Source organism: Myxocyprinus asiaticus, chromosome 28 (genome assembly GCF_019703515.2).
Source record: "Myxocyprinus asiaticus isolate MX2 ecotype Aquarium Trade chromosome 28, UBuf_Myxa_2, whole genome shotgun sequence".
NCBI classification, from domain to species: domain Eukaryota; kingdom Metazoa; phylum Chordata; class Actinopteri; order Cypriniformes; family Catostomidae; genus Myxocyprinus; species Myxocyprinus asiaticus.
The window spans coordinates 16,840,626-16,860,855 of record NC_059371.1 but is presented as its reverse complement, the minus strand read 5'-3'; the positions used below and the strand labels follow the sequence as shown (position 1 = coordinate 16,860,855).

The following is a 20,230-nucleotide window of genomic DNA, read 5'->3' as shown; positions in this document are numbered from 1 at the left end:
TTATTAGGAAAAGCAAAATAGCCACTTAGGTTGCTTTTGGACAATGTATATTTAGAAAGTCTTTTAGAAAGATGAGAAGATGATAAAAGAGATCAAATAAAAAGAACGTAAAAATCCATTAAATTGTTCACACCTCTTGTTAAGCAATGTATTGTTCAGAACAGCCTCTGACATGCAGACTGAAGAGTGACAGTCAATGGTGAAGAAAATTGGGGGAAAAGAGTGAAAGCAAGAAAATTAGACAAAATCAGCATGACCAGACCTCTCTGAATAAAGAGAATGCAGTATGGAGAGGCAAAAAAATTATATGTGTAAGGACAGATCAAATCAGTTTGATGATTTAACTACACACCCTCTGAATGAGTTCCTTTAATATGAATTCCAGCTCAATTCAAAAACATACTCAATGTGAGATGTCAGAAAACATCAGTGTGGCTTATTATAGAGAATATGTATGTATATGGATGAACAAAGTACAAAAAGCACACGTTAGCAGCACTAATAAAAACCACGGCAGAGGAAATTCATCATTAGTTTATTCAGTGTTTTTCAGATAGTCACTAGTGAAGAACATCATGTGGAATGTGCTCTTGGTGCCAAAACACACACACACAAACACACACAAACACAAACACACACACACACATGCACACACACGCACACCCGCACACACGGATGTAAATAATCGTCCTGTGTGTATAATAATCAATTCTGCATGATCAATAAACCAGTTTCTTCTTGAAACATTTCATAAGCAGGCTCCACCCCTGCAGTAAGGGAACATCATTTTGTCTGTTCACTGGTGAGCATGCATCTGTTAACTATAGACATGAACCAGTTAACTGAAACAATCCATACTGGCTTTGGCCCGCTCCATCTCATGAAGGAAGTTATAGAACTGAGGTAAAGTCAGCTCTAAAGGGGGAGAGATGCAAACAAATATATTAAAATTATGAGGAGTCAAATAGATGCCAAAAAAGCTAAATCAGGTAAGACTTAGAATTTAGACAATGGATTTTAAGAGAGCTCACCCATGTACACATTTTCTGTTGTGTTTCCTTTTCTGACTACCAGTTTCAGCTGTGAGAGGAATGAAGAAAGTTCAATGAATGACAGGCCACCTTTACACCTGGCATTAACATGCGCGTACTGTGATCGGATCACAGTCGGAATGCACCACATTAAAAGCCAGGTGTAAACGCACCCAAAATGGAATGGATTCGGACCATATATTATGAGTGGTGTTTTCTATTTTGTGCACCTAATTGCAATCTGTTCTCTATCTGATTACAGTGGAGACACAATGAAATGCAAGGTTTAAATGGAAAAGGACAGGTGAAAGTCATAATCAATTACTCTAATAATTATCTGCCATTTAGAAAATGCATTTCTTCCAAGGTGACTAACAGTTCACCAATGGCACTGTTTGTTATCTAGAGGTCAGTTTGCATGCTCCAACATATTGAGCCATGGTGTATGTGAGGACAAGGTGAAATTGAATCTGGGTCACAACATTTCCTGATCCTGTGTCGTATTATTTGAGGCTGAACTTACAAACTTTATGTAAGCAACTCAGATTTTTATTGAATTAATTTGTAGAACCTAAAGTCATTGAATTTCAAACCTGTTGTACGTCTTTACTCACTTATAAGTTAAGGCAAGCATAAACGCTGCTTGAAATTGATTGACCCTTCGCTAAGCCCCGCCTTAAAAACATTTCTGACCAATCCTATCTTAGCAACTGTTGCCCCGCATTTGCCTTTTTACAATGAGAACCTACAGGAGTAATGTTTGTTTGAGTAGTTTTAAGTGGGATTTTATCGAAATGATCCAAAATAATTTAAATAACGTTGTTGCTAGGTCACTTGTTACAGTGAAACAAGGTACCTAGAGAGGATACACGTAGTGTTTTTTCTTTCTTTTAAAAAGAGCATACTATGGATTACAGTGTGTCATTCCTCATTCCCATATGAACATATAACATCAGGGAGGACATTTCCTCCAAGGTAAATTAATGCTAACAACTCAACATTAATTCATTTACATACTGATTCAGGTCTTAGTAAAGGTGATAGTACATAAGGAGTTCACAGCATCAAAATGAGTGTGTTATAAGACATTATAATCAGTTCTTTTCACTTACACTAATGTTATGAGGTTTGTAATTGCTATCCAGTGACGCTTTTCTCTTTTTATGTGACTGATGATCGTTTGCCTTGATTCTGATTCACAGTCCCCACAGTTTTTAATCAAATTACTGTAATTTAACAATTTCTCTTACAAAAAACTTCAGCTAAATATGCATTACAATGTCACTCTTCATTCCAGCTCACGTAATAATATTATCCATTCCGCTTATGAGAATATTTTGCCAAAAACCGTGTCGTTCACGGCAATCTCCCATTCATTCCAAAGGGGAGTTCTGCAGAGCTTGTCAGAGCAAGCAACCGTAACCAAGGGGGGCGGAGCTTAGCGAAGGTTCAATTTCTAATCTCTTATTCTGGTGCAGTTTTAAGTTTATTTTCAACATTGGCTCTGATTTGGAAGAAATTAAGAAGTTTACCTGTAGAAAAATGTTTCCAGTCTTTTGCAGCTCACTTGTACCAACAGTAACTGCAAAGAATTATATATTTACATAATTCACACATTACTCTTTACACTGTAAATAACATAGATATACCATGTAAAAATGTAGCCATTCCTTACCACCAAATTTCCACTCCATGTCAACAAGCTGATTGACCATCAATGTCTGTCCCACTGCCAATCTGGACAAAACAGGGTAGTGGACTCTCCACTGAAATAAATGGACATATAACATATGATATCATAAAACAGACATACAGTATTTTACAGTAACACCCACCCACCAGTGCATGGACACAACATAACAGAAATTGCAAAGTTATCCATGATTTCTCAAAATAATGTTTAGATGTACCTGGTCAGAGAAATGACTGGCCTTGTCCTCATTTAACCCTGTAATTAAGAAAAAGAAAAAAGATAACATTATCAAATATGGACTCATGAGCCATATTTTCATTATCAAATTATGGGAGTGAGAAAAAAATCTTACCTAATGAAAGCAAGTCCACCTTCACCTGTTCAGCTGTCAGGTTTCTTTTTAAAGCACCTGAGAGGGGAGGCATAAATTAAAGGAACAGATCAGCCAAAAATGAAAATTCTCTCATCACTTACTCACCCTCATGCCATACCAGATATGTATGACTGTCTTTCTTTCTTATCTGCAGAACACAAAAAGATTTAAAACAAAGATTAATAGAAAAATATTTCAGCTCTGTACGTCCTCACAATGCAATAACGGCACATACAGGCAGCATAAAGGTAATACATAATATTCAAGTGGTTTAATCCATGTCTTCAGAAGCGATATGATAAGTGTGGGCGAGAAACCAATCAATATTTAATATATTTTACTCTCAATCTCCACTTTCACATTCTTCTTTTGTTTTTGGCAATTCACATTCTTTGTGCAATCGCCACCTACTGGGCAGGGAGAAAAATTTATAGCAAAAAGGACTTAAATATTGATCTGTTTCTCATCAAAAACAATCATATCGCTTCTGGAGATATATATTTAACCAATGGAATCAAATGGATTACATTTATGCTGCCTTTATGTGCTTTTGGAGCTTCAAAGTTCTGTTCACCATTCACTTGCATTTTGAGGACCTACAGAGCTGAGATATTCTTCTAAAAATCTTAATTTGTGTTCTGCAGAATAAAGAAAGTCATACACATCTGGGATGACATGAGGTGAGTAAATGATAAAATAATTTTCATTTTGGGTGAACTATCCCTTTTACATTGTTTCTATCTGCACATTATCTGACTTTTGCAATCTGCATTCTTTTCTGATGAATTTTTTCTCTTGACTGGCCAACTGGCTATTACATTTTTGTTTTTACTTGCCTGACTTTTGACATGGTATGTAAGCATAATGCAAATGAAAACTGAAATAGATATTAAGCAAAAAGGGAAAGGGGTATCTTCACACATATGTAGTATTTATATATATATGATTTGATAGATTAGATGCTTCAAGAGCCTATTTGTTAAATTCTTCCATTTTTACAGTGTTTGTTGAAGTTAAAATATTTCATAATGTATGATTATATTTACATATTTACAAATGTATTACACATTGTATTCAATGTTTGAGTAACACAGTGAGGTTCCATTTGTTAACATTAGTTATGCATTAGGTATCATAAACTAACAATGAGCAACATATTTTTTCTGGATTTATTAATCTTGGTTAATGTTAGTTTATAAAAATTCAATTGTTCATTGTTAGTTCATGTTACTTCATAGTGCAGTAACGTCATGGTTACTTGTGTAACCTCCGTTCCCTGATGGAGGGAACGCGAAGTTGTGTCGATGTAGTGACACTAGGGGTCACACTTGGGAGCCCGAGACACCTCTGGTCTTTGATAAAAGGCCAATGAAAATTGGCGAGTGGTATTTGCATGCCACTCCCCCGGACATATGGGTATAAAAGGAGCTGGTATGCAACCACTCATTCAGGTTTTATGCTGAGGAGCCGATATAAGGTCCGGCCATTTCAGCGGGTAGTTCAGTGTTGTGGCAGGAGGGACACAACATCTCGTTCCCTCCATCAGGGAACGGAGGTTACACAAGTAACCATGACATTCCCTATCTGTCACTCACTCGACGTTGTGTCGATGTAGTGACACTAGGGGTCTCTATACGAAACGCCACAATTGGCTGAACTGTGTTATGTGAACTGGCGGTGTGTGGTGGACAGACTACTGTGTGCCTCATAGCCAGCACACCAGGTCGACACGTAACCTCCCCCAACATAGTTATGAGTGTCGAATGGCCCTTTGGGGACAAGTTGACTACTCAAGAGATAGAGACAGGCTTAACCCAGTCGTGGCCTCTTTTCCCCTTCTCTTTTTCCACTCCCTAAAAAAGAAGGGGGATTATCCGACTGGGCCGCCAGGTCTAGTCGGGGGGTGTCCCTCCCAAGGGGAAGACACCGCGGAGACCACACCTCACGAGAGGGGGGGATATTTAAGTGAAAGAATACATCACATGGTCTTTCCAACCATGTGGAGTTTCTTCAAGGTAGATCCTACCCAATGGGGGAGGAGTTACTACAAACATGGAGACTGGGGCAGAGGGGCTCTGCCCAAGGAAGACGCAGTTTGCCAACAGGGAAACGAATTAGCGGAAGATAGATATCGCATGGGGTTAGCCTTACAGGGAACCGCCACATGCGGAGCACCTACCCCAGAATAGGGCTCTTAGTTAGCATGTGTACTGGGCTGGCAGCGAGTCTCTCCGAAAACTCGACTGCCACAGGGCTCGGAGGAAGTCAACCAGGGAACAAACTTGTGAACACTACTGGGAATTAATGACGCATGTCTTCAGCTCAAAAGGAGGTGGAAGGCGCTACACCCGGCCGGCTATCCCGGGCTTATCCGCTTGTGTTGCGTGCCACTACCTGAGACGAAACCAGGTTGGAATCAGTGCTGAAGCGGTCTCATATGCATCAACCCAAGCGGGATGGCCACCGCTGAGGATGCCATATGCCCCAGGAGCCTCTGAAAAAATTTCAGTGGAATCGCTGTTTTCTGAACACCAACTGGGCGTGCTCGTTCGTGAGGCATGCTGTCAAAGAGACTGAGTCCAACTCCCAACCGAGAAAAGAGATGCTCTGAACCGGGAGGAGCTTGCTCTTTTCCCGGTTGACCCGAAACCCTAGTCGGCTGAGGTGTCCCTGTGTGCGCACAACATGTCCCGAGAGTAGGCTGAGATTAGGCCAGTCGTCGAGATAGTTGAGAATGCAAATGCCCACCTCCCTTAGCGGGGCAAGGGCTGCCTCTGCGACCTTCGTGAAGATGCGAGGAGATAGGGACAGGCCGAAAGGGAGGACCTTGTAATGATATGCCTGACCCTCGAATGCAAACTGCAGGAAGGATCTGTGTCGAGGAAGGATCGAGACATGGAAGTACACGTCCTTCAGGTCAACCGGCGCGAACCAATCTTGATGCTGGACGCTCGCCAGAATGTGTTTTTGCGTCTGCATCTTGAACGGGAGTCTGTATAAAGCCCAGTTCAGTACTCACAGGTCCAAGATTGGCCGCAACCCACCGCCTTTTTTCGGTACGATGAAGTAGGGGCTGTAAAACCCCTTCTTCATCTCGGCTGGAGGGACAGGTTCTATCGCGCCCTTCCGTAGGAGGATCTGTGCCACAGCTGGGTGCTCAGGGGCGGGAGACTGCCGCTGGAGCACCAAACCTGCCAAATAGAGTGGTGGACGGTGGTCGTGATGACGGCCGTGCACACCGGATACATGACCCAGGGAATAAGAAAACCGCTCTTGCTGAACTCTTGAGTACTGCAGCCACTGGGGCATGCAGCACAATTAAATGCAAAGGTAACAAAAAGATGGAGAGGTCTGCTTACCAGCTCCAGAGCAGCGGGTTTCGTCGTCCCTGGGATGCCTGCCTCAAGGGCGCTTTGAAGCCTTTCACAGGTTCTGGGCGGCCACGAGACGGGTGGCATCTGCTTCCTGTGGTGGGCTCCATGCCGGGGCCGGGCCGAAGGGGCGGGCTGCGGCGGAACCAGTGCAGTCACCGCAGGGGGACGCACTTGGCAACGAGCAGACTGGGTGCGGGATCTTGAGCCGCACCGGGGCAGGATATGCCGGATAGCCTGTTATATGCCGGATACTGTTCCACCGTCGAGAACTGCTGGGCAAAGTCCTAGACGGTGTCGTCGAATAGGCCAGCCTGGGAGATGGGGGCAGCAAGGAATCGTGTCCTGTCGACCTCACCCATCTCGACCAGGTTGAGCCAAAGGTGGCGCTCCTGGACCACTAATGTGGACATCGTCCGCCCGAGAGACCGCGCCATGACCTCCTTGGCAGACTTGCAGGAGAGCCATGACATGCAGGGCGGAGGCGGCTTGTCCAGCGGCACCGTAGGCCTTGGCCGTCAGAGACGACGTAAACCTACAGGCCTTGGATGTGGGCTTTGGGTACCTGCGCCAGGTGGCGGTGCTCTGCGGGCTTAGGTGCACTGCGAGCGCCTTTATCCACCAGGGGATTGCCGAATAGCCCTTGGCCGTCCCACCATCGAGGGTAGTGAGGGTGGGGAAGCTGAAAAGATCGGGACTGGGCAGTAAAAAAGTACCTCCCACGACCATGTCAGCTCTTCAAGCACTTCTGGGAAGAAAGGAACGGGGGCGGGGCGTGGCTTTGAGCGGCACCGCGAGCCCAGGAACCAATCATCGAGCCGCGAGGGTTCAGGGAAGAGCGGAGGGTTCCACTCTAGCCGACGCTCGTGGCTGCCCAGGAAAGCATGTCGTCATCTCCGCGTCAGCCTGTGACTGGGCAATCGTCCCCGAAGGGAGGAGCCCAGCTGAGGCTTCCGCGTCCGACTGGACAAGCCCGCTCTCCGATGCTGCGCTCGAGAGCTCATCACTTTCGCGGGCTCCGAATAAGAGGTCGAACTCGCCGTGAGACGAGCCGGCGGACTCATCGGGGTCCCCAAATCGCCCCCAGTGCTAGCCGCGCTGGCCTCATACCCGTGGGTAAAAGGACTGAGGCGGGGAGCCTCTGGGGTGGCTTGCTTTCTTACGAAGGCGAGCCGCGACCGCATCATTGCCATGGACATGTCCTCGCAATGTGAACATGACCATCCACGAACGCTGTCTCCGTGTGAGCAGTGCCCAGACACGAAAGACAGTGATCGTGACTGTCAGAAGGCGAGAGATAACAAGCGCAACCAGGAATAACACACAATCGGAAAGGCATCTTTAAAAAGACGCGTCTTTAAAAAGACGTTCCTTGTGTGCCGCTCTTTTAGAGAAATATACTCTTTTAGAGAAATATACTCTTTTAGAGCAATATACTCTTTTATTTCTGCCGAAGCGCCCAGGGGCATTCTCTGCAGTGAACCAGTGCAGAGGGGGGAGAAGCTGCTGAAATGCGCCGTCAGATCCAGCAGAGATGAATGAACGGTCGTGGGAATTCAGCTCAATGAGCATGACCATTCAAGAAAATCTGAATGAGTGGTTGCATACCAGCTCCTTTTATAACCGTATGTCCGGGGGAGTGGCATGCAAATACCACTCGCCAATTTTCATTGGCCTTTTATCAAAGACCAGAGGTGTCTCGGGCTCCCAAGAGTGACCCCTAGTGTCACTACATCGACACAACGTCAAGTGAGTGACAGACAGGGAACTAACAAATAGAACCTTATTTTTTTTTCAATGTATTAGTATACAGTATGTTGAAACATAATAAATGCTGTAAATGTATTGTTCACTGTTAGTTAATGTTAACTAATGTGGTTAACTGATGTTAACAAATGGAACTTAATTGCGAAGTGCTACCCATATTTGTTTATATGCATAATTTGTATGATTTACAAGTATCTAGCTAAAATGGTACTGTCTTTTTAAGAATACCGGCAGTTCAGCGAGTGTGTGCCTTTCGGTTGAGCGCATGATAAAGTTATGTGGTTGTTTTTCTTTTATCTTTTTTTTTTTTAACAACAACTGACTGTAAATATCAGAAATTAAAAATATTAAAAGAGACATTATGAAAATGAAATTGGATTGCATAGATCTCATCTTTCTACACACATTACATGAAATGAGTCAAAACCAAATTTTTACTCGCATAACATGTATTGACTTACGTGTACGAATATTTATTGTACGAGTTCTCAAATTCAACACTTTTGCAACACTTTTACCTTCCAACATGTATCCAACAGACATGTTACACTGGTCCATAGCCATGCTGTCAAACTGAGAATGTTGTGAAAGCAGTCAGTGTAAAAGTTTAATCAAACAAAGAGGAGTTGACCTTGTTGAATGCAATGTTAATGTAACTATGTCATATCAAGACTCAACTAAAACGATGGTGACAACGCGATCCACGACAACCCAGGACCCACTGCATCCAAATGAGCAAATTTCCTTCAGGGGCGTTCATGTGACACAACACGCAGTGAAAGGATATCAGTGCTAAAGTTCTTGTGCCACCACACAACTCAATCACTGGCGAGTGAAAATTGAACATTTACCAGCCAGTGGCTAATAACAGTCCCTTTTTAGCCGCATAGTGCAAAATTTGGGTTGCATATGTAAGTGATTTACACACAATGTAGAGGGCAGCTGGCTATCTGGTTTCAATGATATTTAATTCCTAAAAGCACAGGCAGTATAATACTCGTTGCATGTAAATGTAACCACACACCAATGCATACTAATTGGGCCTCTGCCAGGGATCAGGCAGTCTACATTTGTCATCAGGTCCAATACAAGGGCAATTTGCATATGTTAGAATATTTTAGAAGCACAATGCAGCAATTTGGTGAAAAATACAGTGAAGGAGCACTTACTTTGATTAGGTTTGCAGTATTGGGATCAGTGTTTAGATTAGTGCAAGGCTCAGGCTAAACATCTACATCTGATGTTTTCAGCAGGGCAAGGGAAGTGCATTATTCATTAGCAAAAATTCTGATACAAGTAAATGCTCCATGCATTGAGGGTCCTGAATGTTTTACCCTGAGGTAGCAGGAGGACACTCTTCATCAGACCCCTCAAAGGCCCCGCACTCATCCCATTCTCTCCAGCAAACTCCGTCAACTGGTGCAAGAACCGCTCCGACTGATGATCACACAAAAGCAAAATAACAGGGCCATGTAACACCATATGTTTCCAGTGTTGCCATACATTTTCACAAATGAATTTCCATGACCTCTCTTTTGTGATTAGGATTTTTTAAAATGTTCATTTAATAGAGATTGCATTCAATATTTTAGAGCTCAACAATTAGAAAATTTTCCATTTACTATGAAAGCTTCCATGACTTTTCTAGACCCGGAAATCCCAATTTTTCAAATTTGCTGATATGTCCAGGTTTTCCTTGACATCATGATTGTTCATCATCACTTTACCACAGCTCTTTCTTTCCTGTTATTGATTTAATACACAGTAATGGATGTATTTTTTAATAGGCATTCCAGAGATCTGGGAGTGTTGACTCACCTCACTGGGCTCTAGTAGGAACTGGTATAAGATCTCTGTCAGATCCACAAATTGCTGCAGAAAAAAAGAAAGTAAGATTGAGTGATTGCCTTTGAATGCAGGTTGCATCTGTTTAATATCTAGGTGTCAGGGACCACAAAATGCAAAAAGATATAAGACAAAAAGAAGACAAAATCAAAGTACATCAGTAGACTTCCTCTTAATTACAATGCAAATAAATATTAATTTCAGAAATAAAAAACATTGTGTGGTCTTATACAAGCCAATATATATATATATATATATATATATATATATATATATATATATATATATATATATATATACACACACACACAGTTGAAGTCAGAGGTTTACATAAACTTAGGTTGAAGTCATTAAAACTCATTTTTAACCACTCCATAGATTTCATATTAGCAAACTATAGTTTTGGCAAGTCGTTTAGGACATCTACTTTGTGCATGACACGAGTAATTTTTCCAACAATTGTTTACAGACAGATTGTTTCACTTTTAATTGACTACATTACAATTCCAGTGGGTCAGAAGTTTACATTCACTATGTTAAATGTGCTTTTAAGCAGCCTGGGAAATTGATGTCAAGCCTTTAGACAATTAGCTTCTGATATGCTAACTGAAGTAAATTGGAGGAGTACCTGTGGATGTATTATAAGACCTACCTTCAAACCAAAAGGAATCTGCCAAGACCTCAGAAAATGTATTTTGGACCTCCACAAGTCTGGAGCAATTTCCAAACGCCTGAAGGTACCACAATCATATGTACAAGCAATAGTATGCAAGTATAAACACCATGGAACCACGCAACCATCATACCACCCAGGAAGGAGATGCATTCTGTCTCTTAGAGATGAACGTAGTTTGGTGCGAAAAGTGCAAATCAATCCCAGAACAACAGCAAAGGACCTTGTGAAGATGCTGGAGGAAACAGGTAGACAAGTATCTATATCCACAGTAAAATGAGTCCTATATCGACATAACCTGAAAGGCTGCTCAGCAAGGAAGAAGCCAATGCTCCAAAACAGCCATAAAAAAAGCCAGACTACAGTTTGCAAGTGCACATGGGGACAAAGATCTTACTTTTTGGAGAAACGTCCTCTTGTCTGATGAAACAAAAATGTAACTTTTTGCCCATAATGACCATTGTTATGTTTGGAGGAAAAAGGGTGAGGCTTGCAAGCCGAAGAACACCATCCCATTCGTGAAGCATGGGGGTGGCATCATCATGTTGTGGGGGTGCTTTGCTGCAGGAGGGACTGGTACACTTCACAAAATAGATGGCATCATGAATATTGTGGATATATTGAAGCAACATCTCAAGACATCAGCCATGAAGTTAAAGCTCGGTTGCAAATGGGTCTTCCAAATGGGCAATGACCCCAAGCATACCTCCAAAGTTGTGTCAAAATGGCTTAAGGACAACAAAGTCAAGGTATTGGAGTGGCCATCACAAAGCCCTGACCTCAATCCGATAGAAAATTTGTGGGCAGAACTGAAAGCGTGTGCGAGCAAGGAGGCCTACAAACCTGACACAGTTACACCAGTTCTGTCTGGAGGAATGGGCCAAAATTCCAGCAACTTATTGTGAGAAGCTTGTGGAAGGCTACCCAAAACATTTGACCCAAGTTAAACAATTTAAAGGCAATGCTACCAAATACTAACAAAGTGTATGTAAACTTCTGACCCACTTGTAATGTGATGAAAGAAATAAAAGCTGAAATAAATCATTCTCTCTACTATTACTCTGACATTTCACATTCTGAAAATAAAGTAGTGATCCTAACTGACCTAAGACAGGGAATGTTTTCTTCGATTAAATGCCAGGAATTGTGCAAAAACTGAGTTTAAATGTATTTGGCTAAGGTGTATGTAAACTTCTGACTTCAACTGTATATATACTCTCACTACCCTCGATGGCGGGGCGGCCAGGGGCTATACGGCGATTCCCCCAGTGTATAAGGCACTCGCGGTGCACCTATGCCCGCAGAGCACCGCCACCTGGCGTGGACACCCTAAACTTCCGTCCAAGGCCTGTAGGCTCACGTCATCCCTGACAGCTAAAGCCTACAGCGCTGCTGGACAAGCCCCCTCTGCCCTGCACGCCATGGCTCTCCTGCAGGTCCACCAAGCCAAGGCATTGAAAGAACTGCAGATTGGATGCAGGAACTGTGCTCGGCGACCGACCTCGCTCTCTGAGCGACGAAGGTCACGGCGCGGTCTCTCGGGCGGACGATGACCACACTAGTGGTCCAGGAGCACCACCTTTGGCTCAACCTGGTCGAGATGGGCGAGGCCGACAAGACACGGTTCCTTGCTGCCCCCATTTCCCAGGCGGGCCTATTCAGCGACACCGTTGAGGACTTTGCCCAGCAGTTCTTGGCAGTGAAGCAGCAGACGGAGGCAATCCAACACATCCTGCCCTGGCACGGCTCAAGATCCCGCACCCCGTCTGCTCATCGCCAAGGGTGTCCCCCTGCGATGACTGCACCGGCTCCGCCGCAGCCTGCCCCTTCGGCCCGGCCCCGGCGTGGAGCCCACCACAGGAAGCAGATGCCACCCATCTCACAGCCGGCGCCTAAGAACCCACGGAGATCCTCAAAGCGCCCCTGAGATGGGCGACCCAGGGACGAAGGAACCCACTCACGTGGAGCTGGTAAAAAGACCACTCCATCCCCCGGTGGAGGGCCGGGCAGAAAATCTTTTGATGCCTTTTTGTTTGATTTCGCCGCATGCCCAAGTGGCTGCGGTACCCAAAAGTTCAGCAAAAGAGCGGCTTCCTTCCTCCCTGGGTCACATACCCAGTGTGTACAGTCGTCACCACGACTACCGTCCACGGGTTTTTTTCTTGCAGGATTGGCGCTCCAGCAGTGGCTTTTCCGCCCCTGAGTGCCCAGCTGTTGCACACAGCCGCCCCCGATGTGGCAGTCTCCATGGGTTACGAGGACAGGCCTCTTCCTCCCCCGTCCCAGGCTGTTCCGGGGGTGGTCACAAGGAGCCAGGTAAGTGCTTCGATGTCCCTAGACTCAGCATGGCCACGACATGGTGTGGCACCCCGAGCTCCATCCCGCCGTGAGGCCCCACCTGCCGGTACGTCCGACGGCGTTGTCCCCGTCGTCCCCTTGGTCCCCATTGCATGGAACTTGGAAGCGTGGCTCATGCTTTCCAATCCGTCGTGATGGCTGATCCGGACCGTCCAACTCGGCTACGTGATTCAGTTCGCCAGGCGCCCGGAGGGTTCAGCGGTATTCACTTCACCTTGGTCAAGAGCGAAAACGCTGCCACCTTGCGCGCGGAGATCGTTTCCCTCCTACGGAAGGGCGCGATAGAACCTGTCCCTCCAGCCGAGATGAAGAAAGGGTTTTACAGCCCCTACTTCATCGTACCGAAAAAAGGCGGTGGGTTGCGGCCAATCTTGGACCTGCAAGTACTGAACCGGGCTTTACACATACTCCCGTTCAAGATGCTGACGCAAAAACGCATTCTGGCAAGCATCCGGCATCAAGATTGGTTCACGGCGGTAGACCTGAAGGATGCGTACTTCCACGTCTCTATCCTTCCTCAACACAGACCCTTCCTGCAGTTTGCATTTGAGGGTCAGGCGTATCAGTACAAAGTCCTCCCTTTCGGCCTGTCCCTGTCTCCTTGCGTCTTTACGAAGGTCGCAGAGGCTGCCCTTGCCCCGTAAAGGGAGGTGGGCATTAAGGGACGACTGGCTAATCCTAGCTCACTCTCGAGACATGTTGTGCACACACAGGGACCTGGTGCTCTCACACCTCAGCCGACTAGGGCTTCAGGTCATCTGGGAAAAGAGCAAGCTCCTCCCGGTTCAGAGCATCTCTTTTCTCGGTTTGGAGTTGGACTCAGTCTCCTTGACGGCGCGCCTTATGAACAAGCGTGCCCAGTCGGTGCTGGCCTGTTTGAAGGCGTTCAAACAGAAAACAGCGGTTCCACTGAAACGTTTTCAGAGGCTCCTGGGGCATATGGCGTCCTCGGCAGTGGCCACCCCGCTCGGGTTGATGCATATGAGGCCGCTTCAGCACTGGCTCCAGACTTGAGTCCCGAGATGGGCATGGCGCCATGGGACACATCGCATGGCCATCACGCCGGTTGGTCACCATCTTTTCAGCCCTTGGACTGACCTCTCGTTTCTACGGGCAGGTGTTCCTTTAGAACTGGTCTCCAGGCATGTCTTGGTCATGACAGACGCCTCCAAAACGGGCTGGGGCGCTGTTTGCAATGGGCATGCAGCCGCCGGCCTCTGGATGGGTCCGCGACTGCATTGGCACATCAACTGCCTCGAGTTGTTGGCAATTCTGCTCGCCCTGCGGAGGTTCCGGCCATTGATCCAGGGTAAGCACGTGTTAGTTCGGACAGACAACACGGCAATGGTAGCATATGTCAACTGCCAAGGCGGTTTGCACTCTCGTTGTATGTCACAACTCGCCCGCCGTCTCCTCCTCTGGAGTCAGCAGCACTTCAAGTCGCTGCGAGCCACTTACAACCAACCTACAGCGGATGCGCTGTCACGTCAGGTTACCCTCAGGGGAGAGTGGAGACTCCACCCTCAGGTGGTCCAGCTGATTTGGAGTCGATTCGGACGGGCACAGATGGACCTGTTTGCCTCCCAAGAATCCTCCCACTGCCCGCTCTGGTACGCCCTCACCGAGACTCCACTCAGTGCGTTGGTAGACATGATCACTCAGTCTAGGGCCCCCTCTATGAGGCGCCTGTATGCCTTTAAGTGGCGTCTGTTTACTAAGTGGTGTTCTTCCCGACGCGAAAACCCCCAGAGATGCGCAGTCGGATCAGTGCTTTCCTTCCAGCAGGAGAGGTTGGAACGTACACCTTCCACCTTGAAGGTGTATGTTGCCGCCATAGCAGCACACCACGATGCAGTCGACAGTAAGTCCTTAGGGAAGCACGACCTGATCATCGGGTTCCTAAGAGGAGCCAGGAGGCTGAATTCCTCCAGACCGCACCTCGTTCCCTCATGGGACCTCTCTGTAGTTCTTCAGGGTCTACAGAGAGCCCCCTTTGAGCCTTTGCAGTCAGCCGAGCTTAAGGCACTCTCCTTGAAGACTGCCCTCCTGACTGCGCTCACTTCCATCAAGAGGGTAGTTGAACTGCAGCGTTCTCTGTCAGCGAAACGTGCCTGGAGTTTACTCTAACGTGATCCTGAGACCCCGACCGGGCTATGTGCCCAAGGTTCCCACCACCCCTTTTAGGGACCAGGTGGTGAACCTGCAAGTGCTGCCCCAGGAGGAGGCAGACCCAGCCCTGTTGTCGCTGTGTCCGGTGCATGCATTACGCATCTATTTGGATCACACGCAGAGCTTTAGAATCTCTGAGCAGCTCTTTGTCTGCTTTGGTGCACAGCGGAAAGGAAGCACTGTCTCCAAGCAGAGGATCGCCCTCTGGCTCATTGACGCCATAACTATGGCATATATCGCCCAGGACAACGCCCTCCTGCCACAACGCTGAACTACCCGCTGAAATGGCCGGACCTTATATCGGCTCCTCAGCATAAAACCTGAATGAGTGGTTGCATACCAGCTCCTTTTATACCTGTATGTCCAGGGGAGTGGCATGCAAATACCACTCACCAATTTTCATTGGACTTTTATCAAAGACCAGAGGTGTCTCGGGCTCCCAAGAGTGACCCCTAGTGTCACTACATCGACACAACGTCTCATTCCCTCCATCAGGGAACGGAGGTTACACAAGTAACCATGACGTTTTGTTGACATCGTCATGGCAACGAAGCTGTAAAATTGGCTATAACTTCTTACAGAAAAGCGACTGTATCAAACTAAAATTTTTTTAACACACATATTGTTTATGTCTTGTGGCTACACTTTTGAAAGAGTGAATATTTTCATGTTTATGGATTGGCCCCCAATCACTTCCATAGTCAGTGACTCACTGTCACCCAGATTTTTGCTCTTTTTTTTTTTTAAGAAAAAAGTCCAAATTAATTATTGTGGTAAACAATATTATTCCACAAATTCTGTCAAATGATCTTAACCCTTGTGTGTCAATAATAAAAAATTACTCAGAGGTCCTTCGATGTCATGTCCATGTCAGAAAACTGCCATTATAATATTATATATTAATATTATTTTCTACTTTCACTGACTTAATTTTTTTAACCAACATCAGTCCTTATCATAACTACCAAATATTCATTCATTTTCAGGATTTTAACCCTTTAAATGCCAGTTTGTTTATATAATGCCACTGTTGTTTTTTATGAAAAATAAATAATAATAATAAATTAATTATTTTCTATATACTAAATGCTAAGGGGAATTTTTTTTGGGGGGGGGGGATTATCACAGTCTGGGATATGTCAATGATTAGCAACAACATTGATTTTGATGCATTATTATATTTTGTGCAGTCAGATAAAAAAAAAAAAAAAACTCAGTACCTTAGAGGACAAAACTTTTCGCATCAAAATATATTCATATTATTTTCCACTTTCACTGACTTTTTAACCAACATCAGTCCTGATAATAACTACCAAATATTCATTCATTTTCAGGATTTTATCACTTTAAATCCCAGTTTGTTTACATAATGCTACACACACACACACACACACACACACACACACACACATTTCTTAATACACATACAAAACACACTCTGACATCCATACAATGCACCCACACAATTTTAGCTGCATCATTTATTACATTGGCCTGCAGTGCTCTATAATACAGCAAACAGAAAATAGGAAAAAAGCATGCATTTGCTCCATAGGCTAAACATGAGAAAAATAGCGCCATCTGTTGGAAAATATTTCAATTTAAAATTTTGAAGCCAGGGCTAATGCACAATATCATAGAATTAATGGTTTTATGCTTTAATGGCACTGGGATCAAATATTGCAGTTTTAATGGGTTTCATTGGGGACATTTTTGTCCTGAAGTTCCTGAGTGTAACTATTTTGTGTATACAGTGTAATATAGATGTATTTTAGGAACTGAGGTTGAAATATCAAAATTCCCCCCAAAATACATACCTTTGTCAAAATGTATGCTGCTGGCATTAATACATCCAAAATGATAGAAAAAACAAAAATGAAAAAGACAAAAATGTCTTTATTATACATTATACATTGTGAATCGCTTTTATTATATCTGTTAAATCCACTGTCTTGACTGAAAACAGGGTGTCGTGACATGCATATTTGACCTAAAACTATAAGCAACTATCTATGCAGACTATTATTTCATCATAGATTTGTGGTCTGGATTAAATGCCCATCTCGGACTATTTTAGGTATCTATTGATCGGGATAAATTTCATTCCAGAATCCAGATAGCGATCGGCTTTTATGCTGTCCAATTTTGCATTTAGGAATGCAATAAAGATACAGGCCTATTCTATATTGGGACTGATATAAGTTTGCAATGATCACACTCACTTAAGAAACCCAGGTAAGTTTGGCTAGCCAAGGCTAATGTTATGATCTTCTGACATAACCTCAGCTGACTTTCAACAGTTTCTGAAGGTGCGGTGGTCAGTTTTTCCCAAACTACCTTTAATGAAAATAAATACAATCTATTAATCACATATATCACAGTCGTTAGCAGCTTGTTCGCTACGTTGTGAGCATACTGAATTCTTCTTACCTGATCACTGAACTTATTCAGATTCTGAAAGTCAGTGCTGACATTGTCGGGTAAAGTATCATTCGTGAAATGTAACTGCAACATTGTTTCTTTGAAGCTCCGCAGTTGATACACTTCACCGAACTGTCACATCTGCTTCAACACTTCCGCTGCTAAACTAACGTGTCTCAGGATTCATCTCAGCACTTTCGCCATTCGCGCGTTCTGTAAACTTGTGATAAAATAAAATAATCGTGATGATTTCTATCTGTGCAGTCATAATCTGGATTTGCTTCCTTAGTATTTTTCTTTGTAAATGTAGATTAATTTAAAGTCTTTTTTCTTTCTATTAATTGTGTGCTGATATGCGAATAAAGTTCCATTACATTAAATATTTTTTTCTACACTAGTAAACGTACATACATTTCCATATGAGTATGAAATGTAAACACCAAAACATTACATGTCCATACATACAGTATTATAAAATGGTATAATATGATATATTACAGCATACTAAGTTTATACAAACTGGAGGTAGACCGATATATCGGTTTTACCGATTAACCAATTTAGCTAACCGATTGCCGATTAGTTGCTTTTTGAAACTAGCGGTTAACTGTAAAATGTGTACCAATATTTGCCAATAGTTTTTTCTTTCTTTTGTATTATTAATATTATTATTATTACTCTTTTTTTATTCCTCATCAATAAACATAATCTGCCGATATATAAAACTCTTCATCTGGTGTAATATACATGCTATAAAATGCTTAAATTGATAAAAACTTACATTTCGCATTGTAACGGAGCCAAGTCTACTTCATACCAAAATAAAATTCTCGGGTGATTTGGGCTTGTTTATAGTTAAAAGTCTGACACAAAATGTAAAATGTTCTGGTTATTTTTGGGATTTTGGTTGTACAATAAACTTCTTTTGGGATTTTGTTCATTTTAGATTTTTGTAGCCCCTCTACAGTATGTCTGTGGCTATAATAGTAAGAAAAGACTAAAACATTTTTTGTATCATTGTGACAAGGAGGAGGGCGTGACTACGCATGCCTGGCCCCCAGTTGGGCTTGATTAGCCCTCCTCCTCCTCACAATCATACTATAAATGGATTAAATAAAACTATGGGCCTTGACTCCAGCCAGGTCTCCTAAGCAACCAAATTGGCCCAGTTGCTAGAGAGGCTAGAGTCACATGGGGTAACCTCCTGGTGGTCGCCATAATGTGGTTTGCTCTAGGTGGGGCATGTGTTGAGTTGTACGTGGATGCCGCAGAGAATAGCGTGAAGCCTCCACGCATGCTAGGTCTCCGGTAACGCGCTCAACAAGCCACGTGATAAAATGCGCAGATTGACGGTAACTGAGATTCGTCCTCCGCCACCCGGATTGAGGCGAATCACTACACCACCAGAGGACTTAGAGCGCACCGGGAATTGGGCATTCCATATTGGGGAGAAAAAAATAAAATAAAAATAAATAAATAAATATATAAGACTATCGGCCAATTAATCAGTTATTGGCCCTTTCCACCACCTTAGTTATCATTTGGGAAAATCCACTAGCCTATCAGTCGACCTCAACAACATATTAACTACACTGTTATATAATTTCAGTTACATTTAATTTGTACAGTTCTGACCAGCTTCAAGAAACAAATGCAGTTCATATATTTGGAAAAACATGAACGTACAAATTTTATTTGCACAAAACAGAACCTCCAAAAACACGTGCTTGACATACACGTCTCATCCCGAGAAAGGGTTAAACTGTTGGAGGTAAAAGTAGCTTTTATTCAGTGGGAGTGCGATTCGAGACCCGGGAAAAGTCACGCCTGAGTACTGAGGCGAGAGACCCAACGGTCCCTGTGAACGAGACTCCATTTACATATTCGCCCTAAGGGTTTAAAGGCGTGTGTACAAGCAAAGATTAGTGTGACATACTGATACACTTTGGCAGTGGATTACTCTAACGGCACCATCTATCTCTGCTCTCAAGCTTTTTTAAATAACACTTCTCGCTTCTCCAGAGACAGGTAAGTTTCATTCTACTTCTGCATGGAGCTCTTTGGTGCGCGTTCTCGGGGAGAGATCAAGTGCAGCATGACCGCACATGTCTGAAAGCATAGACTACTAACTTAGATTTGATTTGAGTTAGTCTAAGTCATAGAATATATACAGTATAACTAGAATGTATATAATTTCCTTTAGTTAAACGATGGAATAGTGTGTAATTATCGAGCGTGCATGGCTGAGGCGTTCTGAAAACTGCTCTTATAGTTGATTATGTAAGTGGCGCGAGGAGGTAGGTACAGTAGATTTTGAGATTAAATCCCCATTTTCTTGCAATAGCTGTTTTGCAAGATTGTTGTTTACTGTTGTGTGCACACTGTAGAGAGACTTTACTTGTTGATTATCTCTATAAAATAATTTCTGATCACTCAAAGTCTATATTTCGACGTTCTCGTGCACATCCAGATGTTCCCATCGAACCGGTGAGAGTCGGCCGATTTAAGTTTTTATTTGTTTGTTTGTTT

At 43.8% G+C, this 20,230-nt stretch overlaps 3 protein-coding genes across 3 annotated transcripts in view; 1 reads left to right on the top strand and 2 right to left on the bottom strand.

Annotated features, from left to right (window-relative positions):
• The window catches only part of LOC127419409 (F-box only protein 6-like), a 312,359-nt gene that overhangs the window by 135,726 nt on the left and 156,403 nt on the right, over nt 1-20,230 (bottom strand). The gene's annotated exons all lie outside the window — the stretch shown is intronic.
• commd7 (COMM domain containing 7) lies at nt 519-17,873 on the bottom strand. The gene is made up of 9 exons (XM_051660784.1): nt 17,711-17,873; nt 10,054-10,107; nt 9,570-9,672; nt 3,077-3,133; nt 2,942-2,979; nt 2,707-2,797; nt 2,564-2,613; nt 1,032-1,080; nt 519-915 (listed from the first exon to the last, which is right to left on the bottom strand). Exons 1-9 carry the CDS (start codon nt 17,792-17,794, stop codon nt 839-841), a joined length of 603 nt encoding a protein of 200 aa, XP_051516744.1. The 5' UTR covers nt 17,795-17,873; the 3' UTR covers nt 519-838.
• LOC127419398 (DNA (cytosine-5)-methyltransferase 3B-like) overlaps nt 19,528-20,230 on the top strand; it is a 71,362-nt gene continuing 70,659 nt past the window's right edge. Inside the window, exon 1 of the mRNA XM_051660738.1 lies at nt 19,528-19,729. The gene's annotated coding sequence lies outside the window, so the exon portion shown is untranslated. The remainder of the gene's footprint in view (nt 19,730-20,230) is intronic.

Bases quoted from the DNA above. Each gene is read 5' to 3' on its own strand.
- commd7 (XM_051660784.1), bottom strand. From the start codon at position 17,794: ATGTTGCAGTTACATTTCACGAATGATACTTTACCCGACAATGTCAGC. The intron at 1,081-2,563 runs GTAAACTTCTTA...TTCCTCTCACAG, and splicing joins CTGGAAACATTTTTCTACAG to CTGAAACTGGTAGTCAGAAA. The intron at 916-1,031 runs GTGAGCTCTCTT...CTCCCCCTTTAG, and splicing joins AACAGAAAATGTGTACATGG to AGCTGACTTTACCTCAGTTC.